We start from the raw sequence: 20,828 nt of genomic DNA, 5'->3' as shown, positions 1-20,828 counted from the left end.
GAACATAGTTTCATACAGGTATAGAGACTACTCTTTGTATTTAAGTCCCTGGCATTTAATTTCCTCATCAAACACAACAGGAAACTCAAATTTGGTGTACCTTACAAAATTCCTAGCGCTAGAGGAGTTTCGAAAGTCCTTTCCTCCTTGTATATATAACCAGTTTTTATTCTCAGATTAAAATAAGTTCTTCATTTTGATTTTTAAAAATTATTTTCCTGAAATACCCGCTCAAAGAAAATACCTCAGAGACATATCAGGCCATGAGAGCACACCATGTTCACCACTGGTTGAAACGTGTTTTCTCTTTCATCTTGCAAGTACAGCACTTACCCAGAGTGGAAACGTACTTTCTGGTTCTTTGAAGAGCTGTGATTTCTAACCTAGGCCATATGCTGCTCAAACTGCTGGAGAGTGTAAGTGCTGCTCCAACAGCCCTTCACAGCAAGTGCAGATCAAGCCGCACATGGAGAACGGGGAGAGAATTGGACAGGAAGGGTCATGAGATCTTAGCCAGTTCCCAGAGGACTGTATCCTAGCTAGAGGTGGCATCACTAAACAGAGTCAGATGTGGATTGGAGTTTGCAACTCAGTTGAGTATTTGCAAGGGCTCAATGGAAGCCAGAGGTTGTATCCTGTGGCTTCCTCTGACGGGGCAGTGGAGGATGGAGCCACTTTTTTGTTTTTGTTTTTGTTTTTGTTTGTATTTTTCTGAAGCTGGAAACGGGGAGAGACAGTCAGACAGACTCCCGCATGCGCCCGACCGGGATCCACCCGGCACGCCCACCAGGGGCGCCCACCAGGGGGCGATGCTCTGCCCCTCTGGGGGGTCGCTCTGCCGAGACCAGAGCCACTCTAGCGCCTGGGGCAGAGGCCAAGGAGCCATCCCCAGCGCCCGGGCCATCTTTGCTCCAATGGAGCCTTGGCTGTGGGAGGGGAAGAGAGAGACAGAGAGGAAGGAGGGGGGCGTGGAGAAGCAGATGGGCGCTTCTCCTATGTGCCCTGGCCGGGAATCGAACCCGGGTCCCCCGCACGCCAGGCCGACGCTCTACCGCTGAGCCAACCGGCCAGGGCCTGGAGCCACTTTTGAGTGATACATTTATAAGCCTTGGCAACATGTGGGCTCTGCTCTTTGACATAAATATATTGATGTTTTTATTATGATTTAATATTGTTTTATTTAACCATTTTTTACATAGTATTTTTGCCTATGGAAAATTGAACCCTATAACAAAGTTTAATATCCACAGTATTGTTTAACTTTCTGATGCATTTTTTTTTATTGAAGCAACTAATTTAGCAGCTAGTATTGCCATTGATACTAATAGGTAGCATATTTCAGGAACCACAATGTGCCAAGCATTATGGCAGATATGATCCATGCATATCATCTCCAACTTTCATAACAACCCTGCAAGACAGTGCTATTGCCCTCTTTTAAAAGAATGGAGAAACTGAGGCTCAGAGAGTCTCTTACTTAACTTGAGGAGAAAAGATCAGAAGTGGTATTAGAACCCAGTCACTTCAAAGTGAGGTCATTGACATTCTTTGGGAGAAAAATAATTAAAAGATGAAAACCAGATCTTTGTATTTTTGTACTTCTGTTTTCAGTGGGTCTGCCATATTTTCCTTTTATTTTACTGAATTTTTAAATTATACTACAGAAGTAGATTTCTTTTCTTTTTTTTTTTTTTTTTCATTTTTCTGAAGCTGGAAACAGGGAGAGACAGTCAGACAGACTCCCGCATGCGCCCGACCGGGATCCACCCGGCACGCCCACCAGGGGCGACGCTCTGCCCACCAGGGGGCGATGCTCTGCCCATCCTGGGTGTCGCCATGTTGTGACCAGAGCCACTCTAGCGCCTGGGGCAGAGGCCACAGAGCCATCCCCAGCGCCCGGGCCATCTTTGCTCCAATGGAGCCTCGGCTGCGGGAGGGGAAGAGAGAGACAGAGAGGAAAGCGCGGCGGAGGGGTGGAGAAGCAAATGGGCGCTTCTCCTGTGTGCCCTGGCCGGGAATCGAACCCGGGTCCTCCGCACGCTAGGCCGATGCTCTACCACTGAGCCACCGGCCAGGGCTAGATTTCTTTTCTATCTGTTCTGTATACACTAAACAACAAGTAAAACCAGAACAGGGGGTTGGATTATGGACAGAGTTTTTCCCAAGGGAGTAAGTACATAATGAAGAATGAATCCGGTAGCCATCTGCCAGCAAAACCCAACAGAGAAATAATGGAAAAGAACTAAGGCCTTCGGACCGAGGTTGGGGTCCAAGTTGGTGTGTAAATCCAAGACAGGATTGGATGACTGCAGGTAGGGGCCAGGGCAGTGACCAAGGCAGCTTTGGGATTCCAGTATATTGTCTATTAAAATAACTTAGATTTAAAGCATCAGAAGTAGAGCAGACAGGCCCTGGCTGGTTGGCTCAGTGGTAGAGCATCGGCCCAGGGGGTGGATGTCCCAGGTTCAATTCTTGGTCAGGGCACACAGGAGAAGCACTCATCTGTTTCTCCACCCCTTCCCCTCTTACTTCTCTCTCTCTTCTCCTCCTGCAACTATGGCTCAATTGGAGTGAGTAGGCCCTGGGTGCTGAGGATGTCTCCATGGCCTCCACCTCAGTCACTAAGACGTGCTCAATTGCTGAGCAATGAAGCAACACCCCAAATGGGCAGAGCATCTCCCCCTAGTGGGCTTGCCTGGTGGATCCTGGTCAGGATGCATGTAGGAGTCAACATGTCTCTCTCTACCTCCCCTCCTCTCACTGAATAAAAAAAATTAAAAAAAAAAAAAAAAGAGCAGAGCAGACAAAGGTGTGAATTGCTCAGGATATCTGGCAAACAGCCAATGAACTTCTGTTCTGTGAGGCAGTGTTCATCAATCGAATAAGGGATGGTGTCCATCCATTATCTAGTCGTCATGTGTGTATTTGTTGTCTGTTGCTGCTGTAATAAATTACTACATACTTAGAGGCTTGAATTTATTTTCTCCCAGCCTGGAGGCCAGAAGCCCAGGCTGGCACAGCTGGCTCAGCTGGCTTCTCTGTTCCAGTTTTCACAAGACTAGAACTGAAGGCTCTTATCAGCAGGGTTGGGAATAATCTGATTCCAAATTCATTCAAATATTTGACCAAGTTAAGCTCTGTGCAGTTGTAGGACTGAGGTCCCTGTTTCCCGGCTGACTGTCAGGCAGGGGTCCTTAGCTTCTAGAAGCCACCTGCATTTTTTGCCCCCTTCTTCCACATTCAAAGAAGCAAATGGCTGATCAAGTCCTTCTCATCCTTTGAATCTCTCTGATTTCCATTTCTGCATCATTTCTCCTTGCCTTCTTCTTCTCCCATATCTCTTGGCTGACTCTTCTGCCTTCCTCTTCTGTTATTAAGAGCTCATGTGATTACATTTAGCCCAACTGGATCATCCAGGATAATCTCCATACTTTAAGGTCAACTGGCTAATAATTGGTTTCACCTGCAAAGTCCCTTCCTATTAGTGCCTAGATTAGTGTTTGATTGAGTAAGCAGGGGATGGGAATCTTGGGGAAACGGCTTTAGAATTCTACCTTCAACATTGTATTAATACATTTGTCTGCATTTCCCAAATCTGGGTGAGTTTCAGGCAATGCCAAGTGTCAGGCTGGATCGCTGATACCCGCTGAAACCTATACGTGTTGTCAGGCAGCTCTGTCCCCTTTCTTTTCCAGGCTGCTAGTGCTCTCAGCCCTGCTCTTCCATCCCTGCCCTCTCTCCACAGGTTTTCTGTAACTCTTTCTCTGCCCCTCCTCATTTCCATGCTGTCTGTCAGCTTCACTGTCATTATTGACTCAACAAACAGAACACTTTTTCTGTTCCTTTGTGTTCTTGAAAGGTTTTCAACCAATTCCCTTGAGCGATGGATACCCCATCAAGTAAGTTTCCGGGGCCTTAGATAAATCTCAGGACTGGGAATCCTGTTCCTTGTTTCTTTATCTTATTTAGAAACCCCCATGAGAGTCTGTTTCTAAGCCCTCCACCTTATTTATTTCTATAATCACTTCAGTTCTTTAACAACTAAGAAGGAAAAACATTTAGCTACCTAAATTACTAATCCTTTTTTTAATCTCAACTCTTTTTAGGGTTCATGAACCTATAATTCCCAGTGCCAAGATTTAGGAGAACTGTTGCCACACCTTACTGCACATCAGGACCTTGCTAGAAAGGCAAGATGCTGGGCCCATAACAAAGGTTCAGTCAATCTGGAGTTGGATCTCAGGAAATCTATACTCAACTAGGATCCCAGGAAAGAGTTCAGAGATGCTCCCAAGTGTAGGGGCAAGTCCACCTGTCTTTCCTAGCCATATAGTGAATGGAAGCGTGTAGGTCAATAAGGACTAAGGCTTCTACAAGGAGTTTTTGCAAGTGAGTCCCCATTGTCCTATCGCTGGGCACTCTTCAGGGACACACTGCTTCTCCACCGTTAACATTATGATCCTGATGTTGGTGGTCAACATGCGCTGTGCCCTGCCTTTCCACCCTGCACCACCATTCGTCTTTGGTGGCCCTCACTGATATGCTGGTACTCATAGCATGTTGAAGGAGATGCTTTATTGCTGTAGTCCAATGAATAAATGAGATTGATCGCTTTGTGTATTCCAGAGAACAGAAATGAGCATTTTTAAGTGTCACCTATGCACACATAGTTGGCACTGCAAGTGTCTATCTCAGGGGTTTCTAAACTTTTTACACAGGGGCCAGTTCACTGTCCCTTAGACTGTTGGAGGGCTGGACTATAAAAAAAAATGAACAAATCCCTATGCACACTGCACATATCTTATTTTAAAGTAAAAAAACAAAATGGGAATAAATACAATATTTAAAATAAAGAACAAGTAAATTTAAATCAACAAACTGACCAGTATTTCAATGGGAACTATGGGCCTGCTTTTGGCTGATGAGATGGTCAATGTCCGGTTCCATATTTGTCACTGCTAGCTGTAACAAGTGATATGAGGCTATGACGCGCTTCCAGAGCCATGACACGTGCGTCCCGCATCACCGGAAGTAGTACTGTATGTGAGCGACGCTGTGCTTTGCGGCCACTGACCACCCATGAAAGAAGTGCCCCTTCCGGAAGTGCGGTGGGGGCCAGATAAATGACCTCAGGGGACCGCATGAGGCCCGCAGGCCGTAGTTTGGGGACCCCTGGTCTAGCTCTTGTAAACTCAGTTCAGCTTGCTGGAAGCAGGGCATTTTGCAAATGACATGTAATCTTCACACAAATGCTTATACTATTATAAGCATTATATTATATAAATATGATATTTTACATACTTTATATATTATTTATCTTATTTATATTTGTAACTATATATTTAATATTTATAAATAAGATTAAATTTTAAAAAATATTATTATTTTACATATTTAAAAAATTAAGGCTCAGAAAGGTTATAAAACTTACACTGTCATACAGCCAGTGAGGGGCAATATCAAGATTTAAACCCATGTTTCTCGCTTCAGAGTTTGTCATCTTTCCATTCGCTACACTTCTCTTCTAAGCTCAAAAATCCCAAGATGTATGTAAGCATTTTATAACCATTACCTAAGATGTTGAAATAATCAAATAAAGTTGGCATCTCTTTGGCCACTCTATATAGCTTTCACCCAACTCTAAATATTAAGTGTAAGTGTTTTCTCTTACAGTTCTCATTACACAATAGCCAAAATAAATAAAATGTGCTTACCATTGCAACTATCCCATGGGGTTTCCCCATGCATCTCACTGTCTCACCCAGACATTCAAAACAGACACATGCACATCTGAAAACACATTTCTTCCACTTGTGCTTCCTTCCCACTTCCTCTTATTGATGGAACCATGCAGCCTTCAGCCAGGGGTGTCAGCTCATCTGTCCTATCCCAGCCTTCTCACTGGTTACAAAGCTGCACCTGCCCCCAGACATACATCTGTCATTCCCAGGGCACTGCTGCCACCTTCCTACCAACACAACTCCCTAAGGGCCCTCTGTGGCCCCCTGAGTGGTCCACACGGCAGGCATTTCTTAGAAAGTTCCATCTTGGGCTGACTGTTATTTAACTTTGTCAAGGCAGAGGGAGGTCCCTGGTATTTGAGAGGACCCATGGACTTAATGATCATATGCCCCTCCAGCTGCATATTGGGCAAGATGTCCAGGAAGCAGGGGACCCTCCCCTGCCACCATAGTAACTTAGCACTATAAAGGGACATGTCTTTCATTGAGCCACATTTCAACTCTATGGCCCTGGCGCTAGGGGTGCGGAGATGGTGGCAAAGGCTCTGGGAGAAGTGATGAGTACCAGCTGACTCCCTTTTGTACTGAGTGTCTTCTTCCCAAGAATAACCATTTTTCCTTGAAGGGTAGTTAGGTTTTATTTATTGAAAAAAGAAATGCTGTGTCACCCATTATGTGTCTTCTTTTGTCACAGCTCTTAGCAAGCTCAAGAGTTAAATTTAGTGCTCATTTACATTGATTATCTCATTTTCAGTTTCTAAAGAAAAGAAACTATCTTCTCTTTCCTACATTATGATTTCTGAGCTCTGGAAGCATTAGGAATTTAGAGCAAGGTTCATAATATCTTTTCATTCAAATACCAATGCTTTTTTGGAAGTTATTATTTTTTTAAATTTTTCCATTGATTTGAGAAAGAGAAAGAAGAAGGGGGGTAAGGGAGAGGGAGAGAAAGAACCATCAACTTGTTCCATTTAGTTGTTCCACCTAGTTGTTCTATTTAGTTGTACATTCATTGATTGCTTCTCATATGTGCCCTGACTGGGATCGAACCTGTAACCTCAGTGCGCTGGATGACACCTTATCCATTGAGCCACCCAGCCAGGGCTGGAAGTTCTTAGGAATATCTACTGGGGATTAAGAAAGCTAACTCTGGTGATATCATGCTCTTCTCTTATAGGGTCTTACTAATTGAGAAGGCTATCAGAACTGGTTACATTATCAATGTTATAAAGGACACTGGGATTTCTAATAAATTAATAGGAGACTACATCTTATATACAGAGTCTAACTTCTCCCCCAGCGCCATTATATTTTATTCATATCTGGTTCAGGACTGACCGGCAGGCACATGCAATTCTGCCAGGCAGATACATACCCAGTCACACCAATGAATCCTGGCTTGGTTCATATCACATTGATGACCAGGGAGAAAAAGCCAGAAGTAGGCTGCCTCCTGGACTGGCTCTGGAAGAAAGTTCTAAGCTGTGGCCCAGTCAACTGACTTTCCCAGTAGACCAACAGCAGAGATGCTATTGAGGCCAGGCCAGTACTGAAGAGAAAGGGAGAAAGAAAGAGACCATTCATGACCAGTGATCTTTACCCAGGACCATTGCATGTCATGGCATTGGTTACTCACACAAGACATTTGGCTGAAGGGGGCATATGACAGGGCTGAATCCTTTTTACTCTGCTCCTTTTTATAATTCATTCTCCAAGGTGGCCTATTGTATGTATTTAATCTACCTGAAGTGGGCACCTTTTTCTAATTCACACAAAGATTCCATGTGCACTACAGAGACCCTACCTTTCCTCCAAACTTAGGTAAGGCACTCCTCTGATGAGGATGGCAAGTACAGAGGTCAGGGTGTTGGAAGCATGGAGTAAGCAACTGTAGGTGATCTTCCAGTGTTCTTTCTTGGGACGTGGAGCAAACGATTTCTCCCTTGGGACGTGGAGCAAACGATTCCTCCCCTCTGTGGCTGTATGAGGAGCTGACATAGTAAATTTTGCCCTCTCATAATTTTATAAGGAGAGAGAAGGACAGGATATTTGGAGAGAGTGATATACAAAAGGAAGAGAGAGCATTCAATTGTCCCTAATTCACCAATTCAACAAGTATTGACTTAGTGTCTACTATGCGCCAGGCACAGTGCTGGGCACTGGAGATACTGTGGTGAATAACACAAGTCAAGTCTGTCAGAGTGCCTAGGTTTTGGTTTGCATTCTCTGTGTTCCCTTAGGCAAATTATTTCCTCAGGAAAGTTATGAAATGAACTTCCTTATTGTCCGCATTGTTTATGTCCTCCCCCTCATTTTAGCATGCCTCCTGGATGTTTAGGTCTCTGGGGAGTTTCATGAGAGATGTACCTTCACAGAGACACTGGCTGGAGAGAATGCATCTGCAGAGCTCTCTCTGAGCCCTCAGTCGAACCTTCCATGCCCCTATGGGTTAAAATCAAAGTCATTTCTCTCATCTGGCTGCCCGGTTATTTGCCAAGAAAAACTATCAGCAGGAATCCTCTTATTAACAGATTTAGATGAGGAGAGAGTAAGCACAGCACGGAAGAGCTGAGCGAGGAAGGGCAAGCTCGGATACCGGAGCAGTGAGCAGGGGCGCATCCGGGAAGAAGCGTATCAGGCAGGGAAGGCATTCTGTTTCCGAATGAGGGCCAAGTGGGCATGTTTACCAGGGAGTATTGGGATCAGACTTGCGTGTGGGAATAACCACTAGCTCCATGGTAGAGAGGAGCGCCATTAGGGAGATTGGCTCAGGGGCTAATTCAGCAATCAGGAAGGGCATGGTGGTGGCTTGTGAGAGACAGCAAGGATGAAGAGGAGGGGACCAAATAGACAACACTTGGACACTGACTAGATATGGGAAGGGAGAGACAGGTCAGGGGAGAGTGCTCCCAAGTCTCTGGTTTGTGGAACAGAATGGAGTCTGTGCCCTGCCAACAGGCCAGTGCTGACCCCTTAGTCACGCTGGGGAGTAGCCTCTGGAGAGATGGAGGAAAGTGGCCTGGGAGAGCACTTAGCTCCCATATTGTGATGCAGGACGCCTGTCACCACCTCTTGGAACTCGGGACCATGAACACTGTAGGCCCCAAGTAAATAAATGTCTGTTAAGTGAATTAATTTTTGTAATGTGAAAATATAAAATGAATTCTGATATCGATGCCCACAAACTTTACATGATGTTTGATGGAACCAGCAGTCTTAACCCTCTAGAAAGGTCCCAAGAAAACCCCTCAGTGAATGGGAGACAGGAAAATGGGATGGTGAACGAGTCTCAGAAGCATCCAAACCTGGCATGTTCAGTTCTGGAATCTCCCAGAGATTGACACACTCCATGTCAGTGTGTGATTCAGATCGATGTTAGTGACATTCCTTTGTAAACCCAAATTCTAAGTTACTCCCTAGTAGGTATAACATTTACAGGAAATACATTATTTTACCCTGAATACCCCCTGGACACTGGTACACTGAATCCTGATAGTAGCAGAACCCGAAATAAGAAAAATTTTTGCAAGAATGCCATTGCTACATGTTGTTGATTTCTGTAAACCAAAGATGCTTGTAATGAAAGTTTTATTTAAAGAAGAAGAAAATTTATTCCATGCTCAAAAATACCAAACACAGTCTTCCAATAGCATTTGTTTTGTTTTTGTTTAATTCAAGGCAAGGCATTTCTTTGGAGAAGAAGGGATAGTTTTCCCATGTCTGGAGATTAAACAATTTAGTAGTCATTTCACGTTCAGCTCACAAAAAGGGGATTTGCATATGAACTTGATTCGGCAGGAAAACACATCCGAACATGTTTCATGGGAACTAACTCTATCCCTGGCCGCTCCTTTTACCAATCACTATTTTTTTGTTTTGTTCTGTTTTCACCTCTACAGGTCACCGGATTGAAACTATCTCAGGACCTCGATGATCTTGCTATTCTCTACCTGGCCACAGTGCAAGCCATTGCTGTAAGATATTTTAATGCCATTTTTATTTATTTATTTTTAAATGTTATTAAGAAAAGTATAAGGAAAATAAACTACATTTACAGTATTTATTGAAAACATCTGCATATAAGTACACCCGTGCAGTTCAAACCCTCGTTGTTCAAGGATTAACTGTATTTCTCTGTAAATATAAAAACGTAAAACATACACTTTTTTTATGATTAAGTGAAAGGGTGAGAGACAGGAAGGCAGAGAGACAGACTCGTGCATGTGCCCTGACCAGGATCTACATGGCAACCCCCTACCGGGTGATTCTCTGCCCATCTACGGCCATTGCTCCATTGCTCAGCAACTGAGCTACTTTAGCACCTGAGGAGAGGTCATGGAGCCATCCTCAGCCCCCATGGCCAACTTGCTCAAACCATACAAGCCATGGCTGTGGGAGGAGAAGACAAGGAAAGAGAGAAGAAGCAGGAGGGGGAGAGGTGGAGAAACAGGTAGTCACTTCTCCTGTGTACCCTGACTGGGAATCGAACCCAGGACTTCCACACACCAGGCTAATGCTCTACCTCTGAGCCAGCTGGCCAGGGCCTAAAAACATATGTTTAAAATTTTTTTAAATTTTTCTATTGCAGTTGATATACAATATTATATATATTAGTTTCATGTGTACACCCCAGTGATTAGACAATATAAAACATACTAAGTTATCATTCCAATAAATCTCTTACCCATCTGACACCATACATAGTTGTTAGAATATTATTGACTACATTCCCTGTGCTGTCCTTTACATCCCCATGACTATTTTATAACTACCAATTTGTACTTCTTAATTCTTTTCCTTTTTTTTACCCATCCCTCCACCCCCACCCCCCCCACCTGACAACTGTCAAAATATTCTCTGTATCTATGAGTCTGTTTCTGTTCTGCTTGTTTATTTTGGTTTTTTAGATTCAATTGTTGATAGATGTGTAGTTATTGAATTTTATTGTTTCTATTTTTTTCTTCTTTGTAAAGAAGACCCTTAAACATTTCATATAATACTGGTTTGGTGGTGATGCGCTCCTTTAGCTTTTCTTGTCTGGGAAGCTCTTTATCTGTCTTCAAATAAATGATAGCTTTGCTGGGTAAATAATCGTGATTGTAGGTCCTTGTTTTTCATCATTTTGAATATTTCTTGCCACTGCCTTCTGGCCTGCAAAGTTTCTGTTGAGAAATCAGCTGACAGTCTCATTGAAGCTCCCTTATAGGTAATTAATTGCTTTTTCTTGCTGCTTTTAAGATTCTCTCTGTCTTTAACTTTCTGCATTTTAATTATGATGTGTTATGGTGTGGGCCTTTTTGGGTTCATCTTATTTGAGACTGACTCTCTGTGCTTCCTGGACATACCTGTATGTCTATTTCCTTCACTAGGGTAGTGAAGTGTTCTGTCATTTTTTCAAATAGGTTTTAAATTTCTTGTTCTCTCTCTTCTTCCTCTGGCACCCACATGATGCCAATGTTGGTACACCTGAGGTTGTTCCAGAGGCTCCGTAGATTCTCCTTATTTGGTGGTGGTGGTGGGGGTTCTTGCTGGTTTGATTGGGAATTTTTTTGGCTTACTTATATTCCAAATTGCTCTTTTGATTCTGAGTTTCATCTACTTGACTGTTGATTCCTTGTAAATTAGTCTTCATTTCAGTTAGTGTATCTTTCATTTCTGACTGCTTTTGTTTTATAGTTTCCATGTCCTACACTCTACTGCTGAGTCAACCGGCCAGGGCCTCCAAGTACTTTTTTATGCTGAAGTTCTCATTAAGTTCATTGACCATTCTTGTAACCAGTGTTTTGATCTCTGCATCTAGTAGGTTGCTGGTCTTCATTTAGTTCTTTTTCTGGAGTTTTGTTCTGTTCTTTCATTTGGGACATATTTCTTTGTCTCCTCATTTTGGGAGCCTCCCTGTCTTTGTTTTTATATATTAGGTAGAGCTGCTGTGTCTCCTGGGCTTGGTGGAATGGCCTAATGTAGTAGGTGTTCTGTAAGGTCCAGTGGCATGGCCTCCCCATTGACCTGTGCTGGGTACCCCAGGGTGGTATACCCCCCACCAGGAATGGTTGTGTATTCCCTCCTGTTGTAGCTGAGCCTTGATTGCCATTTGCAAGTCAGAGGGAGATGGGAGAGATTGGATTTACCCCCAGGTCAATGGGCTGCATAGGCTGGCTATGCCCACTGTGGAGGATCAGCTGTGCAAGGGCCTTCCCCACAGAGCAGGATTTATTAGAGTAGGGCTCTGATGCCCGCTGAGTTCACCCCTTGAGTGTGTCACTTGTGGAGGTGTTTGGGTTGTGCTTCGACATGGTCTGAAGCTGTTCACTGGGTGCACTGGCTGTGGGGCCTCCCTAAAGGTGCAGACCAAGGTCAGCTGTGGCCTGTGTTCTGCCCAGGGCCACCCAGCATGAGCTACAAAGTGATCTGCAGGTGGCTGCTACTTGTGCTGGTCTTGGAGGTGCCCAGGAGAAGTCAAGCTGTGAACCAAGGCCCGATGCTGCTAGTTCCAGGCCTGGGGCCACTTAGTGAGAGGTATGGGACTCATCAAGGCTAGATGCTGCTTATTTGAGAGATTTTAGGAAAGTCCTTTAGGAAGGATGAGCTAAGAAAGGCCATTTGTATGGAAAAGCCACTGGAAACAGACCACTTGGTTGGGCCTGCAAGTTGGATGAGGGTGGGGTACCAGGGGTCCAGGGTGGGGTGAACAATGTGAACCAGGTGGATGGGGACTCATATATGATACCCACCTGCCAGGTCTGTAAAGGGGTGGGGATTGTCTCAGAAAAGAAACAAGGGCCTCTGCCAACACTTTTGTCTGGGGGAAGCTGCCCACCCCCAGCTCTCACTCTGATGCCAGACAATTCAGTCCCTCCCTATATGCCTCCGTGCCTTTCAAGCTGCTGCCCCTGTGCTGAAGCTCAGAGGGAGTGAGTCTAAGTAAGTCTGTGTATGGGCCCGTGAGAGGAGCAGCCTGGGGCTCCTGCAGCCCTCTGTCTCCCTCAGCCACAATCCCCGCTGGTTTTTACAGCCAGAAGTTATGGGGACTTCTCTTCCTGGCACTGGAACCCTGGACTGGGGGGCCTGGTATGGGGCTGGGACCCCTTACTCTTCAGAGGGAACCTCTACAGCAGGGGTCCCCAAACTATGGTCCGCGGGCCGCATGCGGCCCCCTGAGGCCATTTATCTGGCCCCCTCTGCACTTCAGGAAGGGGCACCTCTTTCATTGGTGGTCAGTGAGAGGAGCATAGTCCCCATTGAAATACTGGTCAGTTTGTTGATTTAAATTTACTTGTTCTTTATTTTAAATATTGCATTTGTTCCCGTTTTGTATTTTTACTTTAAAATAAGATATGTGCAGTGTGCATAGGGATTTGTTCATAGTTTTTTTTTATAGTCTGGCCCTCCAACGGTCTGAGGGACAGTGAGCTGGCCCCCTGTGTAAAAAGTTTGGGGACCCCTGCTCTACAGTCAAGAGATGAGCCACACATGGGTGTGGGACCAGCCTGCTCCTCCTCTCAACCCTTCCTACCAGTTATGATGTGGCTTCTTCTTTATATCCTTCGTTGTAGGACTTCAATTCAGCCAGATTTCAGGTGGCTTTTAATGATAGTTTTTCTGTAATTTAGTTGTAATTTTGATGTGGTGGTGGGAGTTGGGAGTTTTACTGTCATTTTTAAAGAGGCTTATGGTATCGATCAACTTTACACCACATGCTCCCCAAGAAACATCATATGCTTTTGTGACAGAGATTCTTAATTAAAAGGGAGCTAGCCAAAAAGAGATGGGTGTCTGTCCAGAAGGAAATCTTGATGAAGGTCTTCACCTGCTTTATTAATAGCCTCAAATTGCTGAAAGCTGAAAAGTGTTGAAGTCTTTGAACATCAGCCTTGTCATTTATCTAATTCGTCTTCTAAGTTCAATTAAACAGAAGCAAGGAAGCAGATACCATGTATGTTTGCATTGAGAAAAACTGGATTAACAATGTCCAAATTTATAAAACACATATATTATTTCCCTTTGCAAAAAAAAAATAGGGTTTCTTTAAATAGTAAGCTTTTTAGAACAAAAAAAGTTTTTGTTTTTAGATAATTAGCTGCTTAAATATACATAAAAGTTTGTGATGGTTAGGGAGGGAGAAAGGGACGAATTTAAATCTAAAGTGTTAGGAGCTCCGAAACTGAAGGTTATTCAAAAATGAAAACAAAATTTTAGCCTGACCAGGCGGTGGCACAGTGGATAGAGCATCGGACTGGGATGTAGAGGACCCAGGTTCGAGACCCTGAGGTCGCCAGCTTGAGTGCGGGCTCATCTGGTTTGAGCAAAAGCTCACCAGCTTGGACCCAAGGTTGCTGGCTTGAGCAAGGGGTTACTAGGTCTGCTGAAGGCCCTCGGTCAAGGCACATATGAGAAAGCAATCAATGAACAACTAAAGTGTCACACTGCGCAACAAAAAACTAATGATGGATGCTTCTCATCTCTTGGTCCTGTCTGACTCTCTCTGTCTCTGTAAAAAAAAAAAAAAAAGAAAAGAAAACAAAATTTTAAATACTCAAACGTGGTTGTCTAAGGACTCTTCTTCTCTAGTGGTGATCTTATGAGTAGGCTACAAGAGGCTTCTAACCCCCGAAATCATGCAGGAAAGGTTTTATTTGTGTACATGTTAGAAAATACATTTTGGGGTAGTGGTTTATGGCTGTCAGGTCTCAGAGCTGGTAGGAACCCCAAACTAATAGGTGGTTCAGTGAGACTTAGTCACTGTGGAAAGAAAATGGTGACCAACTTAAAGGAAAAATCAGTATATTAAATTCAGATTCAAAATTCATTTTCAGCAACATACCTATTTAAACAAAGTTTTTTCATTATTAATGCTGTATGGGCTTATTTATATGCTATTCAATTACTCTGTTTCATACATCTTTCATAACCTCATGGTTTCAAATAATAGAACTACATTCATTTCCCCACATATCCATCTCACCAACAAAGGTGCTTGCCTTATGTTCAGACATGTCCCGGCACCATGCACATCTGATAAGAGAACTTCCAAACCACTAAAGGAACGTGTCCTTAATGTAAGTCCACAGGGGTATGGAATCAGCCAACTTGATTAAACAATCCTTTAGTTTATAGGACAGTTTGACTCTATTTTCCTGAAGCAACTGTCTTACTGATTTAATAGCGCGGTCAGTTCAGTGAAATCTGTCCGCCTGCTTTATTTATGGGGACCTGGTCAAAAACAGACAATTCTGACATTCATCAGAATGGAAGGAGTGACTAGTAAGATGAAAATGGAGAAAACACAATGTGTATTAGTAGTAAAAACATTTATTTAGTGATCCAGTTTTATACTAATGATGATGATAATAATAATAAATAACATAGTTTTGGGGGATTATGTGCCAGGCACTGTGCTAAACATTTTACACACATTATCGGACAACCTTTTAAGGCAGTGTTAGGCAAATAAGTTTATAAAATATGATTTTTACATTTGCTTGCGTATAGTTTGCATTGGGAGCTGGGCATTGCCAGGTATATGTGGGTCTGTGAAATTGCAAATTACCTTCCTGCTTGGGGAGGGCTATTGTTTTTGCTAATGTTTGCTGGAGGAGAGGTTTTTGTGCCAGAAAGTTTTGAAAGGAGAAGGAGAGGTAGAGAGAGAAGCCGTGTTTTGCGGGGAGAGCAGAGAGAATGCAGGGTGCTGAAGAAGAAGCCATGTTGGCAGAATGAGAGCAGAGAAGGGAGAAGGTGTGCAGATGGGGAATGAGAGCTGAGGGGCTTTCGAGAGCTCCACTGAGACTGGTGGGGCCTTTGATTCTAGGAGGAACCAGAGAAGGTTCTCCTGATTGTGGAACTGGTTAATATGTCAGGGCTTTGTGAGCTCCAGATGAAGAGGGAAGTGTTTCTCTGTGTGTTTGCTCGTCAGCCAGTGTGAGACTTTAATAAAGGAATGGCCCACCATTTTTGGCCCCACTGCTTCTTTACTGTCTGTCTGAATTCAGTGGGAACCTGCATGTGAGTGGCCATAATGGCGGCGGCCCCTGGCCCTACAGGCAGGTATGATAATCCCTAGTTCACGGTTTAGAAACCTAAGTTTCAGTGAGGTTAATTGCTCAGTTTCATTCAATTAGTAAGGGGCTGGGATGTCTAAAATACAACCAGATAGATGATGCATTGAGGAACTTTTATTATCTGATTCATTGATGTTACTGTATGAAAAGTCTTATAGTAGAATAAATCGCTTGCACTGAAATTAATAATCCAGGAAAATTAGAGCTGAGTGATGCTCCTCTTTCTGAGTCCTTGCCAGTAGGCGGACATGATGAACAAGGCTGACATGAAGAACGGGGCCACCTAAGACAGACCAAGGGATGCCACCTCACTGTTACCTCTCGTTGACACCCACTCTCAGTGCCAGGCACCCAACATTGTACTTAAGACCCACTTGTGGCTTAAGACAATAACCTGTCAGTAGGTGAGATTGTCCTCATTTTATAGAGGGAAAACCGCTCGCCAAGGTCAAAACAACGAACATATGACAGTAAGAACTCGGACCTGTCTCACTCTCATGCTTCTGCTCTTTGCACCTCACCATGCTGCATTTTTCTTTGATCTATTTGTGAAAGCGACAGGGATAGAATAAGCTTCTAGGCATTCCCAAGAACAGGTTTGAATTGGCACATTATAGAAAACATTGTTAATTTGGCCAGAATTGTCTAACAGAGGTCCCGGCCTCTTAAGAACATTGCAGCAGAAGTATAAGAATGTATAAATGGAATAAACCTAATGCAGATGGTGTTTGTGGGGGAGTAGGAGAGCCCATTACCTTTTCCCAAATACCACACACTTGGAAAATCAATCTTGTATATAATGGGCCGTACATGTATTAAAAGCTATAGTATTCATTTGGTCTATTGTCTTAATGACCTTTATAATACCATGATGGGAAGGCAAATGAAGACGGAGATTTTTCAATAAGACTATCATGGAGTGAATGGAATTGTTAAGAGTTCATTCTGTTTTGCAAAACTATTTGGGTGTGCTGATCTTTCAGGAAAACATGTGCATTTTAATTAAACATTCTAATAAAGATAATGTCCCATAATGTTAAACTTGAAAATAAAATTTTATTTCATTGGCTTTGACTAAGACCCTAGCACCTATTTGCTCTAAGTTAAAGTTAAAAAAATTTCTCTCTATAGTAATATCTGTGATAGTTATTTTGTAGAAATAGAATGAAACTGAAGAGACTTTGTAATGTGCAAAACCCTCCATGAAGTAAAATTCTCTCTTGATCACACTTAATTGAAAGGCTTGTCAAACACCCACTTTATCCATAGCCTGTTCATCTATAGTTTTTTTTTTCAGAATAGACCCTTAAAAAGTACTATTTGCATTTGAAGTATCTCAATTTGCATTTGGTTCTGTACATTCCCAGTGGAATAGCCTAATTTTAATTTAAATTTCTCTGTGAAAACATTTTTTCCAGAAAGGTGAGCACAAAATTGTTTTTGAACAAAGCCCTTTGGTGCTGCATTTCGGGAGGGTGGAGCGCTTCACAGAGTGGGGTCTGGAGCAGGAAAGGGAAGGCCCTGGAACGCGCTGACAGCCAAGTGGGAAAGTCCAGCAGTGCCACACGGGGAGAGACAAGCTGTCACAGCCCCTCCTGAGGGAGTGCCTCTAGTTCAGGTCCTTTCTTTCCTTTTCCTTGGCAGTGGGCTTTGTATTACTCTCTACTCCAGCCCCCTGATCTCACGAGCCCCAGGTCCCTGGTTTTAGAAACATCAGAAATATCATTTTTTGCATGGCATTTCTATCCACATCAGGAGGCAGCATCCCCCCCATCCTCTATGGCCTTAAGCAAATTATGTCACTGCTATATGGGGATCATGATGTGTAGTTTTTGAATCTGTCCTACATTAGTGATGACACTTAGTCATAGCAGAATGCTAATAACCAGAATGACTCTCATGTCTAAACACTTTTCATGTGCTTGACACTCTACTACGTACCCTTATCTACAACAGCAACCTAAGATCACATTTTAATTTTTTTCATGTTAATTCTGAAAATCCATACAATTTTCAAGTGAACAAATATAATATTATTCCCATTTTTAAAAAAAAATGAGGCCCTGGCTGGTTGGTTCAGCGGGCTCTGGCCAGTTGGCTCAGCGGTAGAGCATCGGCCTGGCGTGCAGGAGTCCCGGGTTCGATTCCTGGCCAGGGCACACAGGAGAAGCGGCCATCTGCTTCTCCACCCCTCCCCCTCTCCTTCCTCTCTGTCTCTCTCTTCCCCTCCTGCAGCCGAGGCTCCATTGGAGCAAAGATGGCCCGGGCGCTGGGGATGGCTCTGTGGCCTCTGCCTCAGGCGCTAGAATGGCTCTGGATGCAACAGAGCGACGCCCCAGAGGGGCAAAGCATCGCCCCCTGGTGGGCATGCCGGGTGGATCCTGGTCGGGCGCATGCGGGAGTCTGTCTGACTGCCTCCCGTTTCCAGCTTCGGAAAAATGAAAAAAAGAAAAATGAGACTTGAGTCTTTAAGAAAGGTTAGGTACAGCTTTGATTCAAAAAATAGGTGAAATGTCTGAAAACTGTTTAAAGGGTTTTTAAATTCAAACGCCATGATCTTAGTTACTATAGATCCATGCCCCTAGAGTAGACAAGGGTTACCTGTAATCCATGGACACCAAATGATTGATGGTGGACATAAGGGCATCAGTAGACCTCTTAAAATTATTTACAATACCATTTTGTATATGACTTTTTAGGGAGAGGTCAGTAGGTTTTATTATATTCTCAGGAGAGTTCATGACTGCCAAAAAGCTTAAGAGAGAACATCTGGGGTTAATCAACCATAATCAATAAGCAGGATCCGGCATTATGTGGTCCAACATGTTTTAATTTTTTAAAAAAATACTACAGCTGTGGATTATCTTGAGTGGCCCAAGTTTCACCTAATCCATATTCTTACCAGATTTACTAATAGCTTCTACAAACCCCACAGACTTCTGGGCTGGAACTGCTGTGTGTTTGCTCCTGAACGGCCTCTCTCCCTCATCATTTACTGCACTGCAGTCGCGGTCCCCAGCTCCCCCTCTGTCACTCCCTCTCCGAGAGGCACCTCCAGCCCAGGATACACAGCTCCCCACATAGCCTTATCAAAGGAGGCTTCACTCGCCATGCCCGGGGGTCATGGGAACGTTCAAACCACTTCTCAATCTTCCTACTTTGCTTTGGGGAAGCCCCTGATATGGCATGCCCTCGAGCTAAACTACCTCCTTTTCTCTGTGTACTTGGGTACCATCTTGCCAACAGTGCTGCACATTTCTTTGTGATATTGGCTTATGTCTTCTCTCCAGCTCAAACCTGCTTTCTTCTCGGTGGCTGCCCCGTGGGTGGCCTCTCAGATCCTTGACCTCCTCCTCTCCCCAACCTTCTCCTCTGTTGGCTCCAGCATCTCACTTCTGTGTCCACTTCTAGGACTTTGTCATCGCCCAGAATTGCTTAATCTCTGAAAATTTGAAGGGCTCTCTCTCCACCAAGAAACGTCTTCCTGCCACCTATCACACTAAGGCCATAGCACACTTCATCTTTTTTGTTGTTGTTGTTTTACATCTTTATCCCAAATAAATTAGATTTGTAAACTTCTAGTTATTGAACTTCCAAACAAATTATTATTTTTAGCTATTTGAATATCCTAACTAAAACTAAAGAATGGTACATTAAAATTCACCCTGAAGACCCTGGGTATAATGGTATCCTCTTCCCAAGCATCAACATTTTTTAGATTTTAGTTATTGATTTTTAGAGAGAGAGAAAGGGAGAGAGAAACATCAATTTGTTGTTCCACTTACTTATGCATTCATTGGTTGTGTCTTCTATGTGCCCTGACCAGGGATCGAACCCTCAACCTTGGCATACCGGAATGATGCTCTAACCCACTGAACTACCCGGTCAGGGCTCAACATTTTTTTCCTGAGTTTAGTAAATTTAGCAAGACAAGGATGAGGATAACACATCTTAGGAAGATATTAAGACACAAGGGCTGCAATGAAGAGCCAAGCAGAGCATGTGATTTCCGCATCATCCCAGGTCATTACAGACTGACGCAGAATGGAGTCTAGTGCTGGAAGCTTCATTATTGGGTCCACTACCTGGTTTCGGGTGATAACAAAGGTCATTTTAGCCCTTCACCAGCCCCAAGTCTGAGTCTCATCTTTGTGCAGTTAGAACCCCCTTTCCATACGGTTACTGCTCAGTTTGTTGGAATCTTTTTCAAGGAACAAATGTTTTTAGTTCCTATTTAGGGAAGAAAGATTGACTCAGGCACCGCTGACCATTATTGTCAGAGCAGTGCCGCCCATCACTTCATTCCCAGTTTCCAACAGAAGACCTGGGCCACAGTACATACTTCTCCACTATTGATTTGAATGAACTGTATTACTATTTATTAACTGTGTTAATATTGCCCTTTGTTATTATCAATAGTGTGTCGCAACTGATAGAAGCCAATGGTATCAGAATGCAGTGGCTTTCCAGTCCGGCAGGCCCAGGCTGGAATTCCCACTCTGACCTGATGAACCGTGTGCTCAGAGACGCCTCATCTCTGCGTCTCGGCTTTCTAAGCCAGTGTCTGTGCAGCTGGCAGTCAGTGTCTGGCACTGGTGCACACTTAGTCAGTGTTCTGTGTCCTTTTCTTTTGCTATCACTCTGATGCTTTTGTCTGTCTTTTTCCCTTAAAGTTCGGGACCCGCCTCATTATAGAGGCCATGGAGGCAGCGGGGCACTCCATCAGTACTCTTTTCCTGTGTGGGGGCCTGAGCAAGAATCCCCTTTTTGTGCAAATGCACGCGGACATTACTGGTAAGTCTGAGGAAGAGGGGAGAAAGTCACCTTAGGCTTGGCAGCAAATGGTCACGGCCAAGACCTAGGTAGGGTTGGAGAATAGGAGGATGTAGGTAGTATGCCAAATTATTTCAAAATATTCAGTATGTTAAAACGTATTTTTTTAAGGTAACGCTGGAGTCTTTGTAGTCATGATGGGGAAAGTGACTTCTGTGAGAATCTCAGTATGGGATGACGGTGAGAAATGAGACAAGAG

General features: G+C 43.7%; 1 protein-coding gene across 9 annotated transcripts in view; it reads left to right on the top strand.

Annotated features, from left to right (window-relative positions):
- Window positions 1-20,828, top strand: part of FGGY (FGGY carbohydrate kinase domain containing) — a 456,511-nt gene that overhangs the window by 346,637 nt on the left and 89,046 nt on the right. For 7 of the 9 annotated variants that reach the window (XM_066269069.1, XM_066269063.1, XM_066269064.1 and 4 more), the window contains 2 exons: window positions 9,641-9,715; window positions 20,470-20,590. In XM_066269069.1, coding sequence (XP_066125166.1) covers window positions 9,641-9,715; window positions 20,470-20,590 — 196 coding nt within the window. The remainder of the gene's footprint in view (window positions 1-9,640; window positions 9,716-20,469; window positions 20,591-20,828) is intronic. The other 2 variants (XM_066269065.1, XM_066269066.1) reach the window with 1 other exon arrangement.

Source organism: Saccopteryx bilineata, chromosome 3, assembly GCF_036850765.1.
Source record: "Saccopteryx bilineata isolate mSacBil1 chromosome 3, mSacBil1_pri_phased_curated, whole genome shotgun sequence".
Lineage (NCBI taxonomy): Eukaryota > Metazoa > Chordata > Mammalia > Chiroptera > Emballonuridae > Saccopteryx > Saccopteryx bilineata.
The sequence above is the reverse complement of the archived record's forward strand: the minus strand, read 5'-3'. Positions and strand labels throughout refer to the sequence as shown.